Here is a 23,653-nt window from a genome sequence, read left to right as displayed (position 1 = left end):
AATGCCTAAAGCAAGTTTTTGATGTCCAGTTTAGTTTTGGAACATAACAAAAAATTCCAAGTATACTATAACATTTTTTCTGTGTTTATGCTTTCCATTTTGTGACCCCAAATGTAATACACATAATAACAAACAAATACATAATAAATCCTATGGGCTTACAGCACCTCTCCTTCACTGGAGAAGCTAAGAGTTAGTTACAGAGACACTTGACTGTTCTGCTTTTACTTTCACAGAGCTTCCTTCCATTGCACACATTGTCAGATTTTTAGCAAAATGATGGGTAATCCTCTGCTATGTATACAGCCTTTACCTGCTAGAATAAAACATAGGTTGATCACGTTGATAATGCTCATCTACATTCAGAGAAGAAGAAGAAGTTGTGGTTGCCAAGGAAGCTGCTTCAAACAGAGATGGAGTGCTTGGCACTAGATCTGGCCGGTGGCGTGAACCTAATACTGCATACACAAAATTAAAGAATGACATTAACAAAACTAATTTCAAATCAAATTCAAGAATCCTTCATGTAAATGTATGGAGTTACACAGTGCTCTGAACAGCTTCTTGAAGCTTCCTAATATGTTTGAATTGATGAGACTGTAATATTCATGTGCCCATATCCACATTCTTTTGCGTTACAGGGCGAATTTCAGCTGCTATCCAGTACACTCAACAGAACAGAGAGGAACCCTAAGTTCAAACATTAAACTGTGGTATGTATATCTGATTATTTCATCTAAGTTCTGGGACTGGTCTCACACTACAAGGACCCAGCTTTCAGATGGGATTAGGCAGCTGGTTGTCCTTCAAGCTTAGCTGCAGATGTGCTCTGGAAGGGGCAAAGACTATCTCTTCAGAAAGACTCTGGGAACACTGAACTGAGCTTCAAAACACTTCATGTGACATGTTTGTTTCAAAGTCAGTGAAAAGAGCAGCACTTGCTCTGGCTTTAATCTGGTAGTTGGGCTAGATAAATTTTTTTAGGATCCCCTGAAATCCACAAGATTAACATCATACTTTAAACTTGATTCTAACTTTCTCTTGCTCCTGAAGGTCCATTCTGCCAAATAAAGATAACACCTCTTGCCATGAGAATAACCTGACTGAAGTTTTGAAACATCAGCCAGACTGGAAGAGTTCTGCAGCTTATACTAAATTCCATTAAGAACACTGTTTAGGCTGTTGATTTGAAAGAAATTACCTTCTTCATCAAGGCTGGCGTAGCTTTGTCCTTCAGCAAGAATGTCATGCTTTTCATCCTTCCACTCCTGGCTAACCGCACACACTATTTCTTGTGATGCTGCTTTTAGGGCTGTGATGGAATTGCACCATTTCTTTGAAGGTGAAGACTTTATAGCTGCGTTACCAAGTGAACATAGGTATTGAATGTCATCTTATCTCCTTGCACATCACTAACAGCATATAGAAAAGCAAGCCATCTATAAAGCTAGATTTTCTAAAAAGAGACAAAGAATACATCCAGATACAAGCCAAATTATCAAGTATTATATTAAAACTAGAGCCAAAGGCATTGTTGTTTTATATAAGAGTGAAGTACTTCTATAGTTTTCTGGGGCTGCCTACTGCTCATTAGACAAAAAAAAAAAGAAATCTAGTCAGTTAACCAATTTATACATCACTTAGTCACAAATCGGTAGAGTATCAACCCATGCAAACAGAGACGGAGTGATACAGAAAAAAACACCCAGAAGATAGGAAATCTGAAAAGACATTTGGAGTATTCTAAAGGGTTATGATAATCTCCTTGATCTGTGAACTACTGCTGTATAATGATGCTTGTGCTATTGCAGAATATCCACTTCAGTGACATGCACCAAACATCATGTTTGGGTAAAACAAAAACTTCCAAATGTTGATGGCTTTTTTCTTCACTAAAGTGGATAAGAAGAAATCCATATTAAAGGGAAAAATGTGTATATTTTCAAACATACTAGAGGTGGTATGTAAACAATCTTTAGTTTTGCAAATTAAATAAATGAATGACAATGGGAGTAGTCCTGTGAATAACAGATGCAGGACAGGACACATCATTAGATCATGAAATTTATATCAACTTCTGGTTATGTATGTGCCATTTGATGTTGAATAAAGGATTTTTCTATTGCCAAGACAGGAGTGTTATAAGATAATGATAATAAAAATATCTAAAAGGGTAAAAGCAACAACTGTCTTACCTTGAACTTTCTTGAAAACTCTTGTACTCATAAACTTTAAAAATCTATCTGCATAAAAACTTGGTCGGTGAACTGAAACAGTGTCCTATAAGATTCAAAAAGGTTTCAGTCACATTTTCCATAAGTCACATTTTCCATAAGTAAATCACAAAGTGTCAGGAAAGAAGCTGTACATCTCAGGTAAACTATACATGTTAAGCATACTCAAAACAAGTGAACCCTAAAAAGCTTTTCCTTTTTAAAGGTTAATTCTTCAAGAACTATTCTTTAAGTATTTCATTTATGAAATTATGAGTTATGAATTATACAGCCATACCCTGCAAAATCTTCCCAGCATTTGAAATGCTTTTTTTTTACATCATGTACATTTCTGAGTTACTAGTTGGACACTCTTGCACATCAAGCTGATCATTTTAGATGCTTCTTGAAAGACCAACAAATAAAATCAGAACATGTATTGAGAAACAGACCTAAAAGATTTCAGTAACAGCACAAACTACATAGCAATGGTCGGCTACAAAAATAACAGTCCTAGCTTTTTCCAGGTAAATGCAAGTCAAAGTTCCGTTAGCTAACGTATCAGCAATTAAAAAAATACAAAAAAACCTACTTACCCCATCATAAACAAGAGCTTTCCAAGAATGTTCCAGCTTCTTCATTAACCTAAGCATACAAAACCAAATCACAACTACTTTATAAAATTACCATGTTTTAAAGTAGTTTCAGAAGAGCTTATTCACTAAAAATTTGAATTTAAACTTACCTGTAAGACTGGAGAATATCAATAATACCCATAAACAGCAGCAGTTTTTCTCCTTTATGGCTTTTAGCAGGAATACCTCCCATTCTAAGAGAAACAAGAACATAGTTAGATTTATCTTTAAAGATATCTCTAATCATCAGTTAGCAGGTGAACTGTACCCGCTTGCAAACCCAAAGAAAGATGCACATTAAAGCTAGATGCCACAGTGCAAAGTTCATCAAATATGGGTCACTGCATATAACTGATATTAAATGGCAAACCTAAAGTACCTGGGACGCAACAGTAAATACCACTATAAATTAGTATTTTAGGATAACTTTTAGATAGTATTGGAAAAGTTTAGACCATCTGAAAACCAGAAAAAAGTATACAGCAGTTTATAACTAAGGAATATGAATAATTTTGCCTAGCTAAAGGAGTATTTTGTCACTTTACTGATCACATGAAACAAAACAGTAGAGAGCCTGCACATTACTACTAGTCTAGAAAGGCTGTTTTGCATATTTTTCACTACAAATTAAGTATATCCTTTTCCAAAATTTCTTTACAGACAGATTAGGGACAGAAAAAGTAACAGCAGCAAGCTGCGAAGCACCAGCTGCCTGGTTGAGCCTTGGTTCAGAGTATTTACAGCCACGACCTTAAAGAACTGCTCATCCTAAGATCATCTCTTCCTACTCCACCACTTAGAAAAAATGGTCCATTGATTTTAGAACCAGAAACTGAAATCTAGCTTTCAGTTTGTCAGCTTCTGTTGACATTGATGGACCCACTACAAAATAAGAAGATAAAACGAGATTGAAGATGCAACATGCAATACCTTCATATCTTTTTTAACAGTTTGAGAAACAAGTAATACACACCTGAAATAGCTATTAAAACATAGTTGAGAGAGCATATTCCCCATTCTGCCACTAAAGCATGGTAGGTCCCTTCCTCTGACAAAACAGGGCTACTCAGTTTTGGGTTTTTTGGGGGCGGGGGAAGGGGGCATTTTTTATTATTCTAGACAAAAAGAAAACAATGTAAGAACACGCTTAAATTACTGTAAAACCCTGTTATAATAAAGTCCAGCTCAAATAAAAGGTCAGACATTCAGAAGTGTTCAGTGGTTTACAAAACTATATTCTGTAAGCTTTTCCTGGAAGTAAAATCAGCAGTTATTGCTGCTGGGTATCCATTCTCATCCTCAGGCTTGTACGGCCTTATAATGAACCACAGTGGAAAACTGACCTATGGGTCTTTTTTATAAGACCTAGGATTATTTTCACCCACCTCAGTGAGGTCTAACACACTATTAGTTATATCAGTATCAGAGAGGAGATGGGCCAAGGAAGGACTCAGCTGTGCCAGTAGGCTTTCAGTAGTGGTACCGCACAGCTCAGGATCTGGGCAGCAGTACATTAGCTCAAGCAATGCGGAAGCCCAGGGTGGGCTTCCATGTATAATAACCACAGGGACTTGGATAATCCATATCAGCTTTGACTTTTAGTTAAAAAACAAAATCAAAACTCAACACCCCCAAAGATATCAGTGCAACACCTCTGCCACCACACAAGTATTCACTATCTTATGTGTGAATGTAAAAAAAACCTGAGTGAAATTCACCTCTGTCTGATTTAATATTCTGGAGCTTTGAACACCTGGAAACTCTCTATAAATGCTAAATATCCTAATTATCCCATTTGTTTGCTGTAGGTTTAAGCACACGTTTCTGTAACATCAGTTGTATTTACCTAGGCAGTTCCCTTGAAAACCAGTAGAATAGTAAACAAATCCTTAATTTGAAATTAAATCCTCATTATAATGAAGGACTGATTATATGGAATGAGAATGATGCAGAGTATTGTCTATATACTTAAAATTTCTATTGCAGTTTTTGCTACATAGAAAATTAACAGGAAAGGAGTGGTTCTTAATCTCAGGAAATGAAGTTATACATATGGAGTACACTATTTTGAGATTAAAATAACCACTCTAAGAATATCCATCTCAATGCCAATAAATAGTTTATGCTTATGGCTCCTCAGGCTGCTGTCAGTTAAATTAGATTACACCTGGGACTCCTGTCATAGCTGTCTCATAACATCTCTTTTATAAATGAATGCACTTTTTCAAACATAAGTCACTCTGAACTCACCAAATTTGCTAATGATATAAAGATGATCGAACTACTAACTAATGTTTTAATTTCCTGCTCTGCAGTAAATCTTGATGGTGCAACTTTTTTTGGAAAATAGAAAAAAAAAAGGCTTAATCTTTCAGTTTTTGAAATGTCCTGTACTCTTGAATGTTTTGACTCTCAATACCAAGTGGCACAGACTGAAGAAACTCAATGTGCAAGTCTTAATAGTAACTTTAAAAGCAGATTACACCACTTACGTGTTTGTTGTCTCTGCAGTGATGGATTCCCCTGACTTCCCAGGGCCCTGTATAGACTCCATGGCTGTGGAATAGAGAACCTTCTGCCCTCCAGGACGTTTTGCATCTGATGTGCTCTGAGAACATTCTCCCTCTTTTTCCTTCATGTTACTGTTCAGTATGTGGATTCCCAGTAGTAGACTGTAATCCATGATCTTAAAACTTTCTAGAACCTATCAGCAAAGAAGAAAAGCTTGTACTGAAACAAAAAAACCCCTGCATACAACACAAATTAGTCAGCAGCATTTTGAAACCCTAAGTAAAAAAAGGCCTTCAAAGCACAAGTTTCTCTTGCACTTTAATTATAATTAAACAAAAATATTTTACTATTCCACATAACTCACTAACTAACCAATTAGCTCAATGCTCTTGTAACTAGGAGAAAAAGATGTATATCTGAAACATAACCTGATGTTACTTTTTAGTCAAGAAAGCTATGTCCAGTCAGAATCTTTTCTATTTAATAGTAAATAACCAATTGCCAGTTCTACCATACATTTATGAACTATAGACATTCTTTAAATCACCACTAAAGCACGTTCTAGACTTGCCTAGACCACTCTTTTTTTCACAAGGAGTCACATGGAAAAGACAAGTGGTAATGTATATACGTTGCTCCTGGAGAGATTCCAAATAGATTCCAGAAGAATATTTTTCACCATACAAACAGTTAGACATTGGAATAATCTCCCCAGGGAAGTCATGGATTCCTCTACACTGGACAGTTTTAAAGCTCAGCTTGACAGGGTGCTTGGCCATCTCACTTCAACAATAGATCACTTAGAAAGGTTGGATGAGATGATCTTTGAGGTCCCTTCCTAACTGGCATTCTATGAAAACCTGATTTTGTAGAGATGACAAAGAACATTAAGTCCAGGTATGTAATTTTGATGAAGACTGTCATAGTATAAATATATTTACACAAAATATGGAGATGGCTTGTGAACTCAAGGACATACTATGCAAATCCATAACTACATTTGTCAGAAAATGCAAGGAAATGTCTAGGGGTCCATCAAATTGAATTTACTATTTAACAGATCCCTAGAGATAATTTTAAGTCCAATCCCCAAGTATGTAGGCAAAGAAGTAGGAAAGCTTTGCTCCACTCCATCTGTACTAAGGCACTAATTATATTAAGTAGAAGTTAAAGGCACAATAAAATTGAATTCTTCTCAATCTCTGGCACTTATCTTACACAAGGAACATGGTGCCTTAATTTTAGCACTGTTGTAAGCACTTTAAGTGAAGAAGCAAGCATAACACACTGCAATCTAAGTGTAGAAAGGCATAGCCTCAGTCAGATTTCCAGACACAAAGTAGGAGTTTAGAAGAAATTGCAGGCTTGGTCTTGTTCAGAGTAATCCTGCACAGGGGTGGGTTAGTTCAAATGTAAGAAGAAAAAGGTGCTAACATAGCACCCTCAGCTCTTCACAGCATCCTGTGATGACAGAAGTCACACAGGGCTTCTGGACACAACTAAAAAGCATGTTCTAAATTACCCTGCAAAAAGATAATGAAATTTTATTGTGCATTGTGTGGGAATGTTGTGTCCAATTAATTCTTGGTTTACGATCACAAATTACAAAAACAATGCATCTAACAGGTACAAAGGCACAGACAGTGCCAAATAAGTTCTAGATTTTTTTATTTTATTGTGTGTTTATAGCTACCTTTACTCAGACTGTCTCAAAAAGAAATTACTATATAATATATCCATTAAAAATAGGTTATCAGTGAATGTTTGCCACCAAATACTGAAAGCAGATTTTGGGTAGTCTGAAAAAAGAAAATACAACTCATTCTCTGTAAAAATACTTGCCTTAGTAGTACAGTCAGCAACACTGTTCATGCAAAACCAGATTACAACAGCTAGTCAGGCTTGTAAAAAGCATTGTCATTTTTATTTTACAGTTATAAACATTCCTGCTGACAACTCCGCCTTCAACCTTCACTACCTTTATGAATTAGATTATATTAGATACATTACAACTTAACCAACACAACCTACATCTAGGATGGATGTAGACTTGTGGAAGGCTGTGGTATAGTGTTCCTCCTTTTTTTGCAGGCACCTCTTATATGATAAGATTCATCCTTCTGACTGCATCAGTTCACGACTGACAAACCCATACTACTTGCGCTATACAATGGACTAAACATATCTTTGCTCTTTATGACCATCATAAAAACAAGTAGCTATTTTGCTATTCCAATTCATTATGAAATGGAAACACTTGCACATCCAATGAATTAACTGCAGTACAAATTCTTACAAACAGCACATAACATACAAGCTCTAGCCCTTGTTTCCCAGGCATCCTATTCAAGGTCCTAATCAGTGGCAGGATTGTCTATCCTACAAAATGTCTGCAGGATATCATAACGTGATCTGCCCCCATGTCTGCCTACTGGTTTTATATATAGTTCTGATTACCTCCCTTAGAAATTTGATAACCAAATCAGCTACTCTTAATGCAAATACATATCTATTGACCAGATCTAAGCATCTTTTAGTCCCCTGCCTGTAAGGAAAATTCTGGTAGGAAAAAATTAACCAAAATAACAAGGAAGAATCTCAAGAATCAGCATTCAACAAATCTTACTTCATGTCAAACTCTTCAGTTTGTATTATGACAACAGTTTTACTCCCCTCAGTAGGATCTCCCAGTGAATGTATCTGAAGGGTTCTCACAAATGTATCACCATTAATATTTAAAATAAAAAATGATTATTTTTTAATGTGTAAATAATATTTTGTACATACAGTTGTACAAACTAATCACCGAGGAAAAGTTACAGAATGCAGCACATTGAGTTATTGCTGAACATGCAGCATATTGTGAGAACACAAGGAGGCATAAATCTTTTCCTGGGCTGAAGGTTATTTGCAAGTGGCTTTGATGATTTTAAATGGAGCTGTTTTTGAGAAGCAGCAGCAAGTTTTTGCTACAAAGGTATCAAAATGAAATTTAAAGCTAATGAAAACACACTCAAACAAATCATAGTATTAAAAGGCTACGTTCACAGCAAAAGGAGAAAGTCCTGTAAAACATCCGATATTGTCCACGTGAGATCACTAGAAATAAACATTAATTCCCAGAAATACAACCCTCAGGTAGTTAGAGAAACGCAAATTTGACACATTTATCAGCTCTGAAATGCATCTTGCTAGCACAGCAGCACTTGCAGATTTCAGCAGGAATATTCTCATTTGTTAGTACACAGCACAAGTAAGTGTTGTAATTGATAATGACAAGTAGAGATTCATTAAATCAAAACTAAGTTGTTCATATCATTGTACGTGTTACTTCACAAGCTACACTGATTCTGCCAACACAATGTTGTCACTTGGCCAGTAAGCACTGCTTGCAAGGCTGGCTTTGGCTGCTTTGACATCTTTAAGGTGGGAAGTGTCACTCATCCTCTTCTAGCCTTAAGCAATATTTTGTTTTCATACCACATTAAAACCTCAGGGAAATGGCATCACAAAATATGTTGTTTAGGAACATGGAAAAATAACTCCCTGAATCAGATTTTCTTTTCTCTGAGATAATCAGATCTTAAAGCATTCTGTGAATCACCTTAAACATGGTTACAACTATCTCAGCCAGTGAGTAATACAGCAAAATCATATTTCTGCCATAAATCTCACTTTTATTTTAGATGCAGCCCAAGCTGTGTACTGCCTGACAGAAACCTGCATTCACATCACAAACCATGCGAAACAACTCAATGTCAGCACATAATTTCCATAAAAGAATCAAGGAGAAAACTACTAAAAACATAGTTTCACAAGCTGATGAAATGCAAAGACTAAAAGGATAACCATGAAAACATTTCCACTCCTACAAGCATTTTGGAAATGGGACGCAGGAAATGACATAACATAAAGACAACTTATTTTCACTGAATCAGTGATAATTCTCCAATGTATAAAGGAGCTATATAAAAACCCCATTAAACAAAGGCCTATCTCTCACAAAATAAGCATTTCCTAGAAACAAATGTACAAATGTCAAATGCCTCATGATGGGCCTGGTTTAGAAACTATCTATCCCAAGAAAATAAATTGCCAGCCTCCCAAAAGCATAGGTGGAGTTACTTCTCTTTTCTACAGAATTCTTGAAATGCATTGTTAATTAGCACTTCTAAAAATTACCAGCTGGTTTCTGTTTTTCAAAGTAGAAATAAAGAAAAATTTGGTATTTCAATTGATACGACATGAGTGAAAATACATAATGATACAAGAGATCTGCAGTACATTCTACGTCTATTTTCCTCAAACTACCATTTCTGCCAAAGAGATCCTTCATCTAAGATTTGTACATTCTTCACCTCCATGCAATGCCATAAATTATTTGTGTGCTATGATGCAGTTAAATATTCCTTCAAGTTGTGCCACCATTAGTGTTTGTAAGGACATGCTGCAGAATGTGACACTGAAATTATTTGGGTTAAAGAACAATCTGTGTAGACCTTCTGAAGTAGAAAAAAGACAAGGAAACCAACAACACTCACCTACTACTAAGGGTTTTGAAAAATCCTGTGAATAAATTCCATCATGAAGCAACTCTTTCACAGTTGCTTCATCACAAAAGAGATATGCATTCACGCCACAAACCTTGAGACTTTTGCAGGAACTGGCTAAAACAGTGATGAAAGCAATACCTAGACCTGAAACTTATCACATACAATTCTCTTTGTCATTACCTTTGAATTTCCTCATCTTTAGAGGCTTCCCTGTTAGTCAGGCCATTAACAAGACTTTTAAAATGCGATTTCCTTAGAACAGTCCAGAGTGATAATACAAGAAAGGAAAAACACAGACTCTAAAAAGCCATTCAACTCTCGCTAGTAAAAACATTTTGAAACTATTTTGTTGTTCTTAAAACTGTATGGCCAGAAGTGCATTAATTGTCATTGCTTCCATAACATATATTTTGCAATATAGGTATCAATATGTTCATTGTCCTAATATTTAACTTAGGAATGAAAAATGGGTAACCACATACTTTTGCTTAGAACATTCCTCACCATTTCCATGAAATTCTTATAAATATAGAAAACACCCGTAATGAACAATGCCTTTTGCTTTTCCAGAAACAGGATTATTTCCAAACATTGATACAAACTGTCCAAAAAAGGCAAAAAATAAAACAGAAACCATAACAGTACTGCATCAACTTAAAAACAGTTCTGGTGAAGGGCAGCTTTGCAATAAATAGGCTTGATTTCTATTTTAAATTATCAGAACAGAAATCCTATAAAAGAAGCAGCTGAATTCTGCTGTTCGGCTTTAAATTCAAAATTTTGTTCCCATGGCTGGAACTCCTGCTTTGATCACTAGACAAAATACGTTGTTCAAACTTTAATCTTCCAGATGGAGTGGTAATGTTAGCTAAATAATCATGACAATACTCCCATAAGTCATCTAAACATCATCCTAATTTTCTAATGTAAAATTAATCAAGCTTTCTGCCACAGAGGAAAGTCACCAAGTTCATCCATCAGCAAAAGTTTTGGTCTCCTCATCTGCAGTAAGACATGCCTTAAGGAAAAAGCGAAGAAATAAACAGCAAAGATATTTAAAACACACTTCCTAGTATCAGCTGTATTCACAGAGAGAAAAAGAAACCCTCATGAATTTCAAAGAGCTATCCTCAGCAAGAAATCATAAAATATGTATACTACACATACTTTTAGGTCATCAGTACTTAAAACTGATAGCTCAAAAACCACTCTTCCTATCGAGACAGAAAATCTAATTACTTAGGGCGAAACAAAATTCCTTCATTTTAAGTGAGTTGCCTAGCCTGTGTAAAGCAACATTCGTTAATCTAGCTTTAAATGTGACAGGTATCATAGCATCTCTAAGGTCATCAAGTTAACTGAGAAGTTAAATAGTTTTGAGTTCATAGGCTGGCTCTTAAGTAAGCTTCATTAAGAAAAAAGTCATCCTTAAGTAACAAATTAATATCATTAGCGTTCTTGTAAACTCTGGCTGACTTCTTCCCCACTTTTTTAAATAGGAGGGGAAAAAATCTTAATTTCAGTTTTGTCAATACCTTGTCTTTGCAATTTTGCTGGGCAATTTTATCTCGGATTTCAGGATAAATAAATAGAGTTTGATTTCCATAGGCAGATTTCATCTCCAGTATTCATATACATGAAAAATTTTATCCAAGAGGAAGAAATACTGGGAATTGAGCACTGACTGAAAAAAAAGGGGGTTATCTGAGTGGATAAAGTTAACCACCTTACTAAGCCAACAGTAACAGCAAAGTAAAGAGAAAGGGGAGCAACACTTGGAAATTTTTTTTCCATTTGCCCTAACTACATTTACATACACTCCTCCTTTTAGCACTTTTCAATACCCATTCCTCTAGGATTCAGCTACAGGTGGGAAGGGGAAAACACAATCAGGTTATTTTTAGCAGAATCCCCAAATTCCTGCATATGACTAGTAGACATTCAAGAATTTACTGCATCTGTGTGAGCATGTGAAGCAAAGATTTACAAATACAGAATTCCTCTGATTATCTACTCTCCCAAAATTCATATTTCTTATTTAAAGTTATATCAACGTGTTTTGTTATGTAACAAGATGAGAAAAATTTGTAGAATAGTATCTCTGTATAACCACGACACTACCAGTTTTAGAAGGGACCGCCTTCCTTTCTTCTTTTAATAAAGAGCTACCACTTCTTCTGTACTTTAAGGTATTTAAGTTGTTAATTTAAGATTACACATTTAAAAAGCTTATGTTTAGTTCAGCGCTCAAATAACATAGACAGAATTTACCCATTACTTTCATAGAACCAGTAGGAGTCCCCTTTACATGTAACAGTTAAATGACTGATTCTTGTTTTTATTTTTCATTCCAATTCTCTCTTCTAGATTTTGTTTATTATTTTCTATACAATAGATCCCCCAGGCTTTGACTGGGTAAGTAACCTTTGACAGGTGGGGGAACACACAGAAGGGCACCCAGGTACCCAGATGGGACACACTGATGCATTCTGCATTATCACACATGGCAGGAGTTCAGAAAATGCTCACTGCATGAGCCTAAAGAAAGAACAATGCATAGTGTTAAACAAATGTCTCACACTGAATATGCAGCTGAACATTAGGTCACCCAGCTTTACAAACCAAGCATACCAAGGCATTGCAGACTTCTGTGATAACAAAACAAAAGGTACTATTCATGTGCAAAAAACAATGCTTTCCATTGCACCACAGGTGGCAGTGAACAACAAACTGATGTTCAGGATACCTCTTCTATGTGATGAGTGAGTTCAGTCTACTCATTCTGCTGTTTTATAATGAAACTTAGGATTCCTCCCAGACAAAGTCAATCTTTTCTTTTCACAACTCTTGTGAATCTTGCAAAACTGAGAGACCTGAAAAACTCTTTTTACTACTGCATATTGTCTTATCTTTGCTACGGAAAAAAATTCATTTTACAACAATTCTCCCCATCCATGAGAGGCACTAGCTCTGTTCACTTAAGTCCTCTCAAAGGTCAATGACAAATATCCTTCTCCTGCCTTGAAAATGTTACGTGGACATTAAGAGGTACCTTTGAGCTGAGAAAGAAATTACTTTGCTCCAGACTGCTGCCACTAGACACACCACCCCTACTCCTAGTTCTTGCTAACTTACAAAGAGGGAGACCTACTGAAGTACTACTAAGCTTGCATTTCTACATAAAGTAACAATGGTACCATAGGGCTATTTATTGTGCCTCAGAAAAAAAAAATCATTAAATCTCCAAATTAATGGACAGCAAGAACAACAATTGAAAAAAACCTGTATGGGAATACTTTTCTGTATTCATCCATATTCCCACAGAGGGAGCAGTGTAAGCCTGGATGTACAGACAAACAGGGGGATAGCCCTCAGAATGGGATTTGAGGGTTGTGCTGTATGGCAAGCTCAATTAGTCAGTAATGTGCCCTGGTGACCAAAATAGCCAACTGTATCCTAAGGTGTGTTAAGTACACAGCATAGCCAGTTGGCTGAAAGAAGCGACTGCTCCACTATACTCAGCACTGGTGCAACCTTACTCTAGTATTGTGTGAAGTTCTGGCCTCCACAATATAAGGAAGATAGAAAAATATGAGAATGTGTCCAAAGGAGGGCAATAAAGGGACCACATGGTATGCTTGTGAGGAGTGGATGAGGATATTAAGTTTGCTCAGCTCAGAGTAGAGGAGACAGAGGGGTAACCACATCGCTTCCTCATGATGGGGAGCAGAAAGGGTGCGGCTAATTTCCGGTGCCTGGTGACAGGAATGGCTTAAAGATGCATTGGGGAATTTCAGGTCGGATATCAGAAAAGAGTTCTTCAGTGAGACAGTGGTCAAGTACTGGAACAAGTTTCCCAGGGAAGCAGTTATGGCCCCACACCTGTTGGTATTTAAGTACTTGGACAGCACTCTTAGATTAATGGTTTAACTTTCAGATTGCCCAGTGAGGAGCCAAGTGCTGGACTCAACAACCCTCATGGATCCCTTTCAACTCAGGATATTCCATTCTATGATTCCATGATCTCAAATCCCAACAGCTTAACTGAAGTACAGATTTCATCAGTGCTTTGACATACACAGTTTTCCCTAATTAATTTGCATGGAAAAGGAACAGAGGTCAAACAACATAGAGCCATGTCGTGCTCTTGGTTTTGCTGAGGTAAATCTAGAATGGAAGTATATATAGAAGTCTTAATAGTAATTTTTACTCACTCGACAATCCCGCTGTAGTGTTTTCATTAGTGCATTGTGCATTTCAGAGTCAAAGCACAACCCTTCATGAATGTCTTGCAAGAAATCCAAGTCTTTGAATGTAGGGTTGGACTTCTCCCTCTCTTTTCTTGATGCTCTCCGTTTGTATGTAGAACCTTTCAAGTCATATGTGAAATGCATTTTCAAGGCTCGTGGCAAAACATTGTTCATTACAACAATTCTAATATTAATACCTCCTGACTGAACGCAGTACAGCCCATAAAATTTGGGTAGAAGAGTCCTTGGATTCTGGTTCAGATTCTAAAACAAAAGAGATATTGTTAAATGTGTCTTTTTACAATAAGCTTCCATGCTTAAGGAAGGGTTTTTTTAATACCAAAAGATATTAACAAACATCAAGAAAACTGTCATGTTTTCCTATTCAGTATAATTTCTTTGACCAGATTATTTTCTTTGTGGCTTTGTATTTCAGAAAGCCAGCACGGCATTGCCTTTTCACCAGGAGTTTATATAGGTCAAGAGCAAAGCAGTAACTGCATTGATTCCAATTTTCTCTTCCGTGCATCCCATGAAACAGCAGACTAGGCCAAACTTAAAAGCCTCCCAAAGATTTAATTTATTTATTCTGACCTGAACAACCTTTACATCCACCTGCTGGAAGGATTAAATGTAGTTCTCATTACTTTGACTTGGATTCTGAAAAACAGAATCCCTGTCTCCTTCAGGCTTTTCACATTGAGGATTAGTGCCAAAAGACCAGGTTGTCTCCACAGGAAGGTGAGGTCACAACATAATCATGACAGACCATTAGAACAGAAAAGTGCAAAATAATCAAATCCTGCAAAAGGCAAAAAATTAACTAGAACAGGATAAGCAAGGGGAGAGAAAAAAGAATTCTCCTTCTGAATATAAGTACTGTCACGTTTCAGCATGAAAAAGCAAGAAAGGGAAAAACTGCTTCAAGTCTTACATGATTTCTAAGTCATAACATACAACTACAGGAACAAAGTACTTCCATAGGAAATAATCACAATGATTGAAGTTTCACATTTTGGAAACTCTTACATAAGGCAGCAGTGAGAGTAAAGTTCCCAGAAAAAAAAAGTGGCTTTATATTTCATTGTAATAACTCAAATTTATGCTGACCTACCATGATTAAAAATAACAACAAAAAAGTACCTGTCATCATTGCTCTTTTTGATGCTGTCAGTGCATCTTTTGTTTTAAATAAACAGTGACTCCACGTTACTTTAGCACAATAATGACAATATTCCTCACTTTTAGTACAAGTGAAAGGGTAACTTTTCAAATGCTTACTTAAGAAAGCAAGACAAGAAAGTCATTCACAGGTCTAATACAATACTCTGAAGTTTGGCATACAAACCAGAAGACTCTCTGTCCATATGTATGGCTGTCTTTTGTTTAAAAAAAACCCCAAACAGCAGAATTAAGTCCTACTTAATTTGGATCAATAGTTTCCTTTTCTGACGACTGACACACACAAAACAATACAATTGACATAGCATTAGCCCTCAAAAAGCTTCATTTAAAAATTGTTTTGAATAAATGATATGCATAAAAATACTTTTTTACATAATTCTATATATGAGAAATGGAAATTAGAAGTAGTCTAGAAACAAAAGTGAAACTGACCAGTCTAGTTTCTTTGTCCACCTACGTGAAATGCAGAGGGTAGATAAACACAAAAAGTGAAAAAAAAAAGTTTATTAGAAATGTAGTAACCTTTTTTTTTTGTTACTAGCTTACTAGAAGTAAAGTTTAGTATCAGATGATGACATTCAGCTTCATCTTGAATGCTAAAACCCAGTAATTATTGTCTTAAATACATTCTCGATTTACACCTAATCTTTCTGATGAGTGTGCAGACCACAAAGTTGAAAGACAGGTAAAAACCATCAAAAATATTACAAAAAATATCATTAAAGCAAATGAAAGATTTAAAGACAAAAAGGAAACAATCTTCAGAAATATGTCATGAAACAAGTAAAATACATGTAAAATATAGTCTTCAATTACTTACCATATAATAACCTGGCAAGAGCTTCTGAAGAAAGTCAGCCTCTTTGTGCTGAACTGTTTTGATTATGAATGCGTCATCACTAGTTACAAAAAATAAGGACCCACTGGCACCTGGGTTGGATAATTCAATTAAAGGCTCACTGCAGATGGAGTACTGGAAGAAACAAAAATTGTTTTTCACTGCCAACGCATGTATTACTCAATCATAAGTTCAAAACAGAGAACTGCAGGTTCAAATAGGCTCAGAGGAATGACAGAGCTTATTCTTCAGGCGTCAACTGCAGAAACTTTACGACTATATGGCAAGCTAAGTCATAGTAATTTGGGTGAGATTTGGCAGGGCAACTGTTACACTCCACTCTGCCTAGAACATGCTGCACAACCATGGAAAAGCAGTTGGCAGCTAAACATACAGTCCGTTTTCACGTCCAGCTGCACCAGTTGAGCTTTCGCTGGAGTGCAGCAAATGCTTGAGGTGGACAGAGTCTATCCCCACACTATCAGCACTGCAATTTCGTGAGTCAGAAGCCTTAAGATGACATTTTCACTGCAGCTGTTCACTTTTCATTGCCATTTTTGAAAGGGGTACAGGAAGGTGTTAGACACAATTGGAGTGGAGGTTCCTCATCACAGGCAAATAAGCAAGTCTTCTTTCAGGAAATTGGGATACAAAACATCACAATTCTAATCCCAGCAGAGCCGCTAAGGTAGTTTTCTCACTGAAAACTACTTGAAACACAAAAAACTAAACACCAGTAAGTAAGAAAAATTGAGGTTTCAGTTCTTAGACAGGCTTTCTCTTCCGCAGGGAGATAGTAATAATCACAATCACACAAAGGTGGAAAAGGAGTTTTCTTCATTACTAGAACCAGATCTCACACAGAGGCTAATGCACATTTACTAAACCTCCATCCTTTATGCTTCTTTAAAATTAAATGAAGACATTAAGCTCAAAAATGTAGAAAAGTCCATTTGTATCAAACTCGAGATCTTGTTTAAAACATAATATTATTAAACTTCTGTTACACACCATTTTCATTTGTTATATATCATCAATTTTACACAATGAGATTTACTGTATAATTCAACATTTTAAGGCTTCGGTCTTTGAAAGAAACAAAATTACACAAGATGCCAATTGTGAGTAGTGTAAGCACTAGGGATTTATTCTTAGCAGTGCAGTATGTTGTCTGGTCTTCTCAGAACAAAAAGAATAATTGTTTCAGTAAAAAATATCTGGTTTAGTGGTTGACTGCCTAACATGAGTAGAGCAATTCCACAAGAAAAAAGTTTTGTTTGTTGAAAACAGCTTTTATTAAATTTAACTGCACGCTTGCCATTGATTTTAGTGGGTTGTGATTGCAAAGAAATGTGATACAAAAACATTTAATAAATATGTTCTTCTGTGAACGCTTGAGCTACAGAGTCATTCTCCCTATGGACTCAAACCACTGCCTTAATATATTTTCTTATCCTGGCTCCCGATGAGGCCTTTCCCATTCTTATGATTTTTAATAGACTTTTGCATGCAATAAAAATGTTTCCTGTTTCTCTTGCTGCTTCTCCAGTCCACTCAGTTCAAGTTAATACAAGGCCTTTCTTATTACTCCTATAGCTGCAACTGTCTACAGATAGAACAGCAATACTTGTCTGTAACACAACAGACCTTCAGAGTGAATCAGCAGCTGTATTGCAACTCCTGCATTTTTCTTGTAAAAATATATAAAGCTACACAAGTGACTGTCATTGTGGTAAGCATTTAAAAACAGTTACCCTAAATATTAAAGCTCAGCAAACACTATAGCCTAAGCAGGAGTTGATAGCCTACGTTGCATGTTGGCCATTTTACAGTTGAGTCCATTCCTGCAAAATAAATTCTACCCACCTAGTGCTGCTACACAAAGGACCCAGGTAATTTTTCCTGGACACTTATGAAAGACAAATCAAACTGAAAAGTAAGAAAACCTCCATGTCCCTGACAATTAAGTGCTTTGTGATCAAAAAGTTTCCCTGCAAAATGCTAGTACTCCATGAGGCTTCTAGTGATAATTTAATTCTACCAGCTGGTCACATGTATTTACCCTTGTTACTCCTACAGTGCATTAACTGCTCAACCTCCTTGGAAAAGATGAAACTGTAAATCTTTGGGTCACTGCAAATTAATAGCATAAATTTGCACATGCTGTACTTTCAGCCTCCTTCATCCACAGTTGGACAATACTGTTATATTAAAGGATTTGGTCACCAAAATTGAATTACGGTCACCACATTACAGACTGAGATTTCACAGAAACAAAAGGGAAACCTGAACACATGCTACTGGAACTCTTAACCAGGCGTTTCAGTCATAAGCAACTGGGAAAAGGGTCTCAAACGAAAAATAGTTTTATGATCATAGTGCCTCTCTCTTCACAACTGCACTTGGAGCACAAGGGACTGCAACTGCTCTGATTGCAAAGTAATGTCCATTTAGAATCAGAAACAACAGAAATGGATTCTAACATGCCTGCAGAGCAAGCATAACTTTATGAGAGGTGTGCATTAATCACCAAAATGTCCGTATTTCACAAAAAATATCTGATTGTTGAAAGAAATATGCTTTTGCAGTTTCAAGAAAAAAAGGGTGCACTTAATCTTGAAACTAGCTTTTCCAGTTGCCTCTTTTCCATGGAAACACAGAACTAATGTCTTTTGTTACGCCAAGAAGAAAAAGAATCTGCAACAAGTTGCTATCACAGGGAATTTCCCTCAGTGATTAGTCATTCTGTAGCTACGGTGAGTGTCACAAATCTCTTACCAACTGCAAGCAAGTCTTTTTAAGTGTTTAATTTATGCCACTGCAAATGCCTCCTTAGATGAAACAGAAGTTGCAGGTGGCCATAGTTTTGCTCTAAGAAGTACACTCTTTCTAGCAGCTGGCAACACAGTACTAAACCTTAGTCTTTCACCAAGTCCATGAAAGGATATAGATAAACAGCATATTACATAACGACATGTTTATAAAACTCCAACCCAACTGCACTTCCCTGCTACAAACATCTACAATTCAAAGGTATGATCTGTTTGTATAAATAACTATTGCCATGAGGGCTAGTAATACAAAATCCATGCATAGTACTGAAAAATTCAAATCAGACATCCATATTCAACCTAAATAAAAGCAAAACCAGCTAAGTTTTGCTTTTACATTCATTTTCCAAGAATGAAAAATATCCTTATAACACACTGGAACACAAAAGAACTCAGTGAAGTAATATGTTAAGTAATGCTTCAGTACCATTTAATAGTATTATTTCTTTTTTTTTAATTCATTCAAGCCATTTCGAATTATCTTTGTTTTAAGGAAACAGTTATAAATAATGGAATATAAACTCTAAAATCTCACTCAAAACAAGTTAACAATAAAGCTGACTGAACTCTGATTTGTGCGGTAGGCCTGCATGAGACAAACTGGACATGAGGCAAACATCTAGAAAACAATCCAGCTCTTTGGTTTCATATTACCCACAAAAGCAGAGCTAGAAGAGAAGTAAAATAGCAGATCCACAGATCCACACCCCTGGCAGTGTACAATGTATATCTAACACAGTAAAGCCTGCTTTTATGGTGGCAGCAAATGCATCACTTTCTTCTCATGTAAACAGCTGAATACTGAGAAGGAGTAAGTCTTCAAACTATAAAATACAGAGAACAAAGGAGATACTCTAAAATGCTTGTCTTTTGCCCCGCTACCCACTTTTCTCAAAGCTAGATGGGAACACTCGCAGACAAACGCTTCTTTAAGAAAGTGAATAACTAATGCAAATAACACAAGAGCACTTTATTCAAACTGAATTGGTAGAAGTCACACAAGTACTGATTATAACTTCTCTAGATACAATGACCTGAATGAGCAGTAATACTCAAGTTACTCTAGACAGTGAACAAGGTAGGTTTTTACAGGAATCATCTCAAAGATACAGAATTAAAATTTTCATAAAACACTGAAAATATTCATTAGTTATAAACCACTCCACACACAAAATTTACCAACCATTTGGGCACCATAGAAGCATCCTTTTCTGCCACTATGGAATTAATATATATTATAATAATTTTTAATTCAAAGGAAAATTGCAAGCTCTTACCAAGTAATCATCAGGCTTGATACCAAAAAGTTCTCTGAAATAGCGGAAGGCAAGAGGTGCATACGTCTTAAATCTGAAGTCAGGGTAATGATGAGCAGGAGTAAGATTGCTCCCTTCACTGAAAGCAAAAAAAAAAGGAAACCACACCCAGTTATTACTGAGCAATTTTAGTGATCTCTTTCTTGCAGTTAGTTTTACTGTAAAGCTGCCTAACTCAACTGTTGGCCTTCTGAGACAAGAGTGAAAAGCAGATAAACCTCCCCATCACCATTAATAAGTGTAACAGAAATGTCTGTGAGACACAGAATACTGCCAGCAAACGTCTTTCTCCCACTTCAAATGAAAATGCGATTTTCACCACCCATATCTATTTACATAAAAATTGAGTTTAAAGTAATGCTATGACTTCTGATACCCCTCCAAAGTAAGACAGTCTAATAGCTTACTGACACAGGAAAGGTAATCCTCCCTCAGGTATGCTATTGCAATAAGTTTGGAGGTCAGTACAGCAAAACAAATTCACACTAAAAAAACAACTCTGGCTTGGGACCTGAATTGGTTTGCAGGAAAATCAGACATACTAAGGACAGCACAACACAGAGGGCAGCAGGTAGAGACTATCTGGTTATTTTACTGCCAGCAAACACTGATTGGCTCAGCACTATTTAAAAAATGGCATCCTCAGTCTTCTGCAGGCTAACCGCAATTATGGTATCCATTTCTTTCTTGCTAGTACAGTCCTGAATTGGGAAGCCACTCTGGCTTTGCTGACCTTAAGAGTGGGTTTCTATTTGTTTGCCGGTCACATCACATATTTTAATTCCACCAAACCAGCACTAGCTTACACGCTTACTTGGTTAAGTAGGAACGCAAGGTACAGACCCTTTGGGGAATTCCGGAAAATGTTATGCGGTTACACGCAAAATACAGATTCAAAGTAAGAAGCATAAAAAATGACTACTAGAGTGACCAACCTGGAAGACATTATTTCTTAAAGAAGAGAGAAAAAACAAATCATTGTAACCTCTTTAGCTCTTTCCTTTGTTTTTTTTATCACTTCACTGTATTTTTAGACTGCAGTTGTATGAGTCTTGGAATGAATATTCATAGAATCATAGAATCATCAGGTTGGAAGAGACCCACCGGATCATCGATTAAGGTACCACCGGATCATCGATTAAGGTAAAACAAAAGATCAAAAGATCAGTAGCAAAATTCTGCCAGGATTAAAAAGCAGATATAAAAGGCCTGTGGATTTGCTTATAATGGAAACTAAAAGAATGCTTTCAGGTAGAAGAGTAACATTCTACACTGATTTCAACACAAACAAGAACAGTTTAAGACTAAATTGAGTACAGTATCCAAAACTTGACACAGTGGCTGAAGTCAGCCCTTGCAGCACTACTTTACACATTAACTCGAACTAAATTGTTTGGAGATGCAGGTTGTACCTCTAAGTATGGCACTAAGAATATCCAAAGTACACAAAAAAAAGAGAAAAAGCTAGGAATTCACAAAAATATGAGAAAGAACAAACCCTAAGCAACATTCCTGCAAAGGATAAATTAAATAACATTAAAATATTTGAAAACTTTGATTCTCTACAATTAATGCTCACTATATGGACTTAACACCTTCCACTAATAACAAGTTGATGACAGAAGTCTACTCAACCCACTTAGCTGCCTCTGCATGCACAGCACCAATAACATACAGAACAGAACTGCTCCTAATTAAACAGTGTTAGCTGGAGACTAAACTTGACAGGGTCCAGAAATGCATAAACTTTTAGACCCTAGAATAGGAGGCAAAGGGAGGGAAAAAAATAACCTGATTTCTGCCTAAAAAATCACAAATAAAAGGGTTGATTGTAGATGATCAAGGATACATGCATAGACATTAGAACGCTGATTCTTGGAGTGCTAAACCATACAGTTAACAGCAAGTGAAGGCTGCCTAGTCCTTATAAACTCATCCAATCAATTTATTGTCTATAGGATCATACCTCCAATGTATTAAAGTCAAAACCACATGTATTTTATTGCTCCTTTATATAGTAAAAATTTGAAGGTAGTTTTTCTTTACAGTTAAGATTGGTTAATGCTTTTTCTTATAAGGTTTTTCAGCTGCTCAGAAGACTACTAGTCTTGTCTGACATTAAGTTTTATATAGTTGGATACATCTCATTGAATTTTTGTGCAACATGAGGAGCATGTGCAACATATAGCTACATATATTTTTGTGCAACATATAGCTACACTGGGAACTGAGGGCACATTTGTAAATGCATGTAATTGTTGTAAAATGCAGACAAATAGTGTGTTCTATACTGAATCATCACAACATTGTAAGGGAAGATTAACCACCTAAACTTTACAAAAGCCCCCATCTTTCAGTATAAAAAAACCTGAGAAATAAATAAAAATAAATACAATAAAAATAAATAAATCTGCTCCCTCCAGCCATAACTCAAAAGTTTATTTTATGAAAACATAGTAAGAAATAGATTACATATCCTTGCTATACCAGAACGCGTGTTGTTGGAAATTCACCAGGTTGAAATGGAGGCAGGAGGTTGGCTACAGTAATACCATAGGTCTAAGCCATTTCATAAGTGCATACAGAGTAAAATTACCAATACTCAGTCTGCAGATGGAGACTTATTCCAGAATAATTGCAAATATAGCAATTCTTTTCAAACAACTTCTATACAGAGGGCAGTTCCATGCCCATACAGAACACAAGCTTCCTTTATTGCAGATATAATAGTCAATTTCATAATATAGGCTTTGGAAGGATAAGGAAGCAACTGTAACTTATAAGGTATTTTAATAACCTGAACTGTAAGACCACACAAAAGCAAAAGATTAGTGGGTAGAATAAGAAAAGAGATCAACCTTGCTACGCAAGTTTGCTTTAATACTTAGATTTTAGGGTTTTTTTTGAAATCAGGCACTAGAAATGACAGTAGGTGCATCTTAATCTGACCCCTAGAAAGTGCTGAGGGTTGACTCAAAGTGTAGGTGGTGCAATATCAAACTAAAAATGAATTATAACTAATTATATTTTTAATGGCTAACCCTGTGGCTTGCAAAAATTTGCTAAACAAGACAGAGACATATTTCTTGGTGGCATTTACTTTCTATGTTCTTCACCTTGGCAGGCCATAATCAGGTGGTAGTATCTCCTGATACTTGCTGAAAGGACAGAGAAGGCTAGCTGCATCTTTTGGTAGCAAGCCTTCATTGCAGAACAGTGTTAACAGGCTGTCAACAAAAGAAATAGTCACACTGGGTCCCTGTATACCCTTCTCTATGTATTGAAAAGAGTGAAGAGTGCTGTCATGTCAAAGCAACTCTT

The 23,653-nt window shown here is 36.3% G+C and overlaps 1 protein-coding gene across 2 annotated transcripts in view; it reads right to left on the bottom strand.

Moving 5' to 3' along the window:
- PIP5K1B (phosphatidylinositol-4-phosphate 5-kinase type 1 beta) overlaps positions 1–23,653 on the bottom strand; it is an 89,171-nt gene that overhangs the window by 16,263 nt on the left and 49,255 nt on the right. For both annotated transcript variants that reach the window (XM_069881206.1, XM_069881207.1), the window contains 9 exons: positions 20,294–20,411; positions 16,168–16,320; positions 14,127–14,426; positions 5,341–5,552; positions 2,959–3,042; positions 2,810–2,858; positions 2,196–2,280; positions 1,202–1,357; positions 314–458 (listed from right to left, as the gene is read on the bottom strand). In XM_069881206.1, the coding sequence (XP_069737307.1) occupies positions 314–458; positions 1,202–1,357; positions 2,196–2,280; positions 2,810–2,858; positions 2,959–3,042; positions 5,341–5,552; positions 14,127–14,426; positions 16,168–16,320; positions 20,294–20,411 (1,302 nt within the window). The remainder of the gene's footprint in view (positions 1–313; positions 459–1,201; positions 1,358–2,195; positions 2,281–2,809; positions 2,859–2,958; positions 3,043–5,340; positions 5,553–14,126; positions 14,427–16,167; positions 16,321–20,293; positions 20,412–23,653) is intronic.

The sequence above is a fragment of the Phaenicophaeus curvirostris genome, chromosome Z (genome assembly GCF_032191515.1).
Source record: "Phaenicophaeus curvirostris isolate KB17595 chromosome Z, BPBGC_Pcur_1.0, whole genome shotgun sequence".
NCBI lineage: Eukaryota > Metazoa > Chordata > Aves > Cuculiformes > Cuculidae > Phaenicophaeus > Phaenicophaeus curvirostris.
This window is presented reverse-complemented; position numbering and strand designations above follow the sequence as displayed.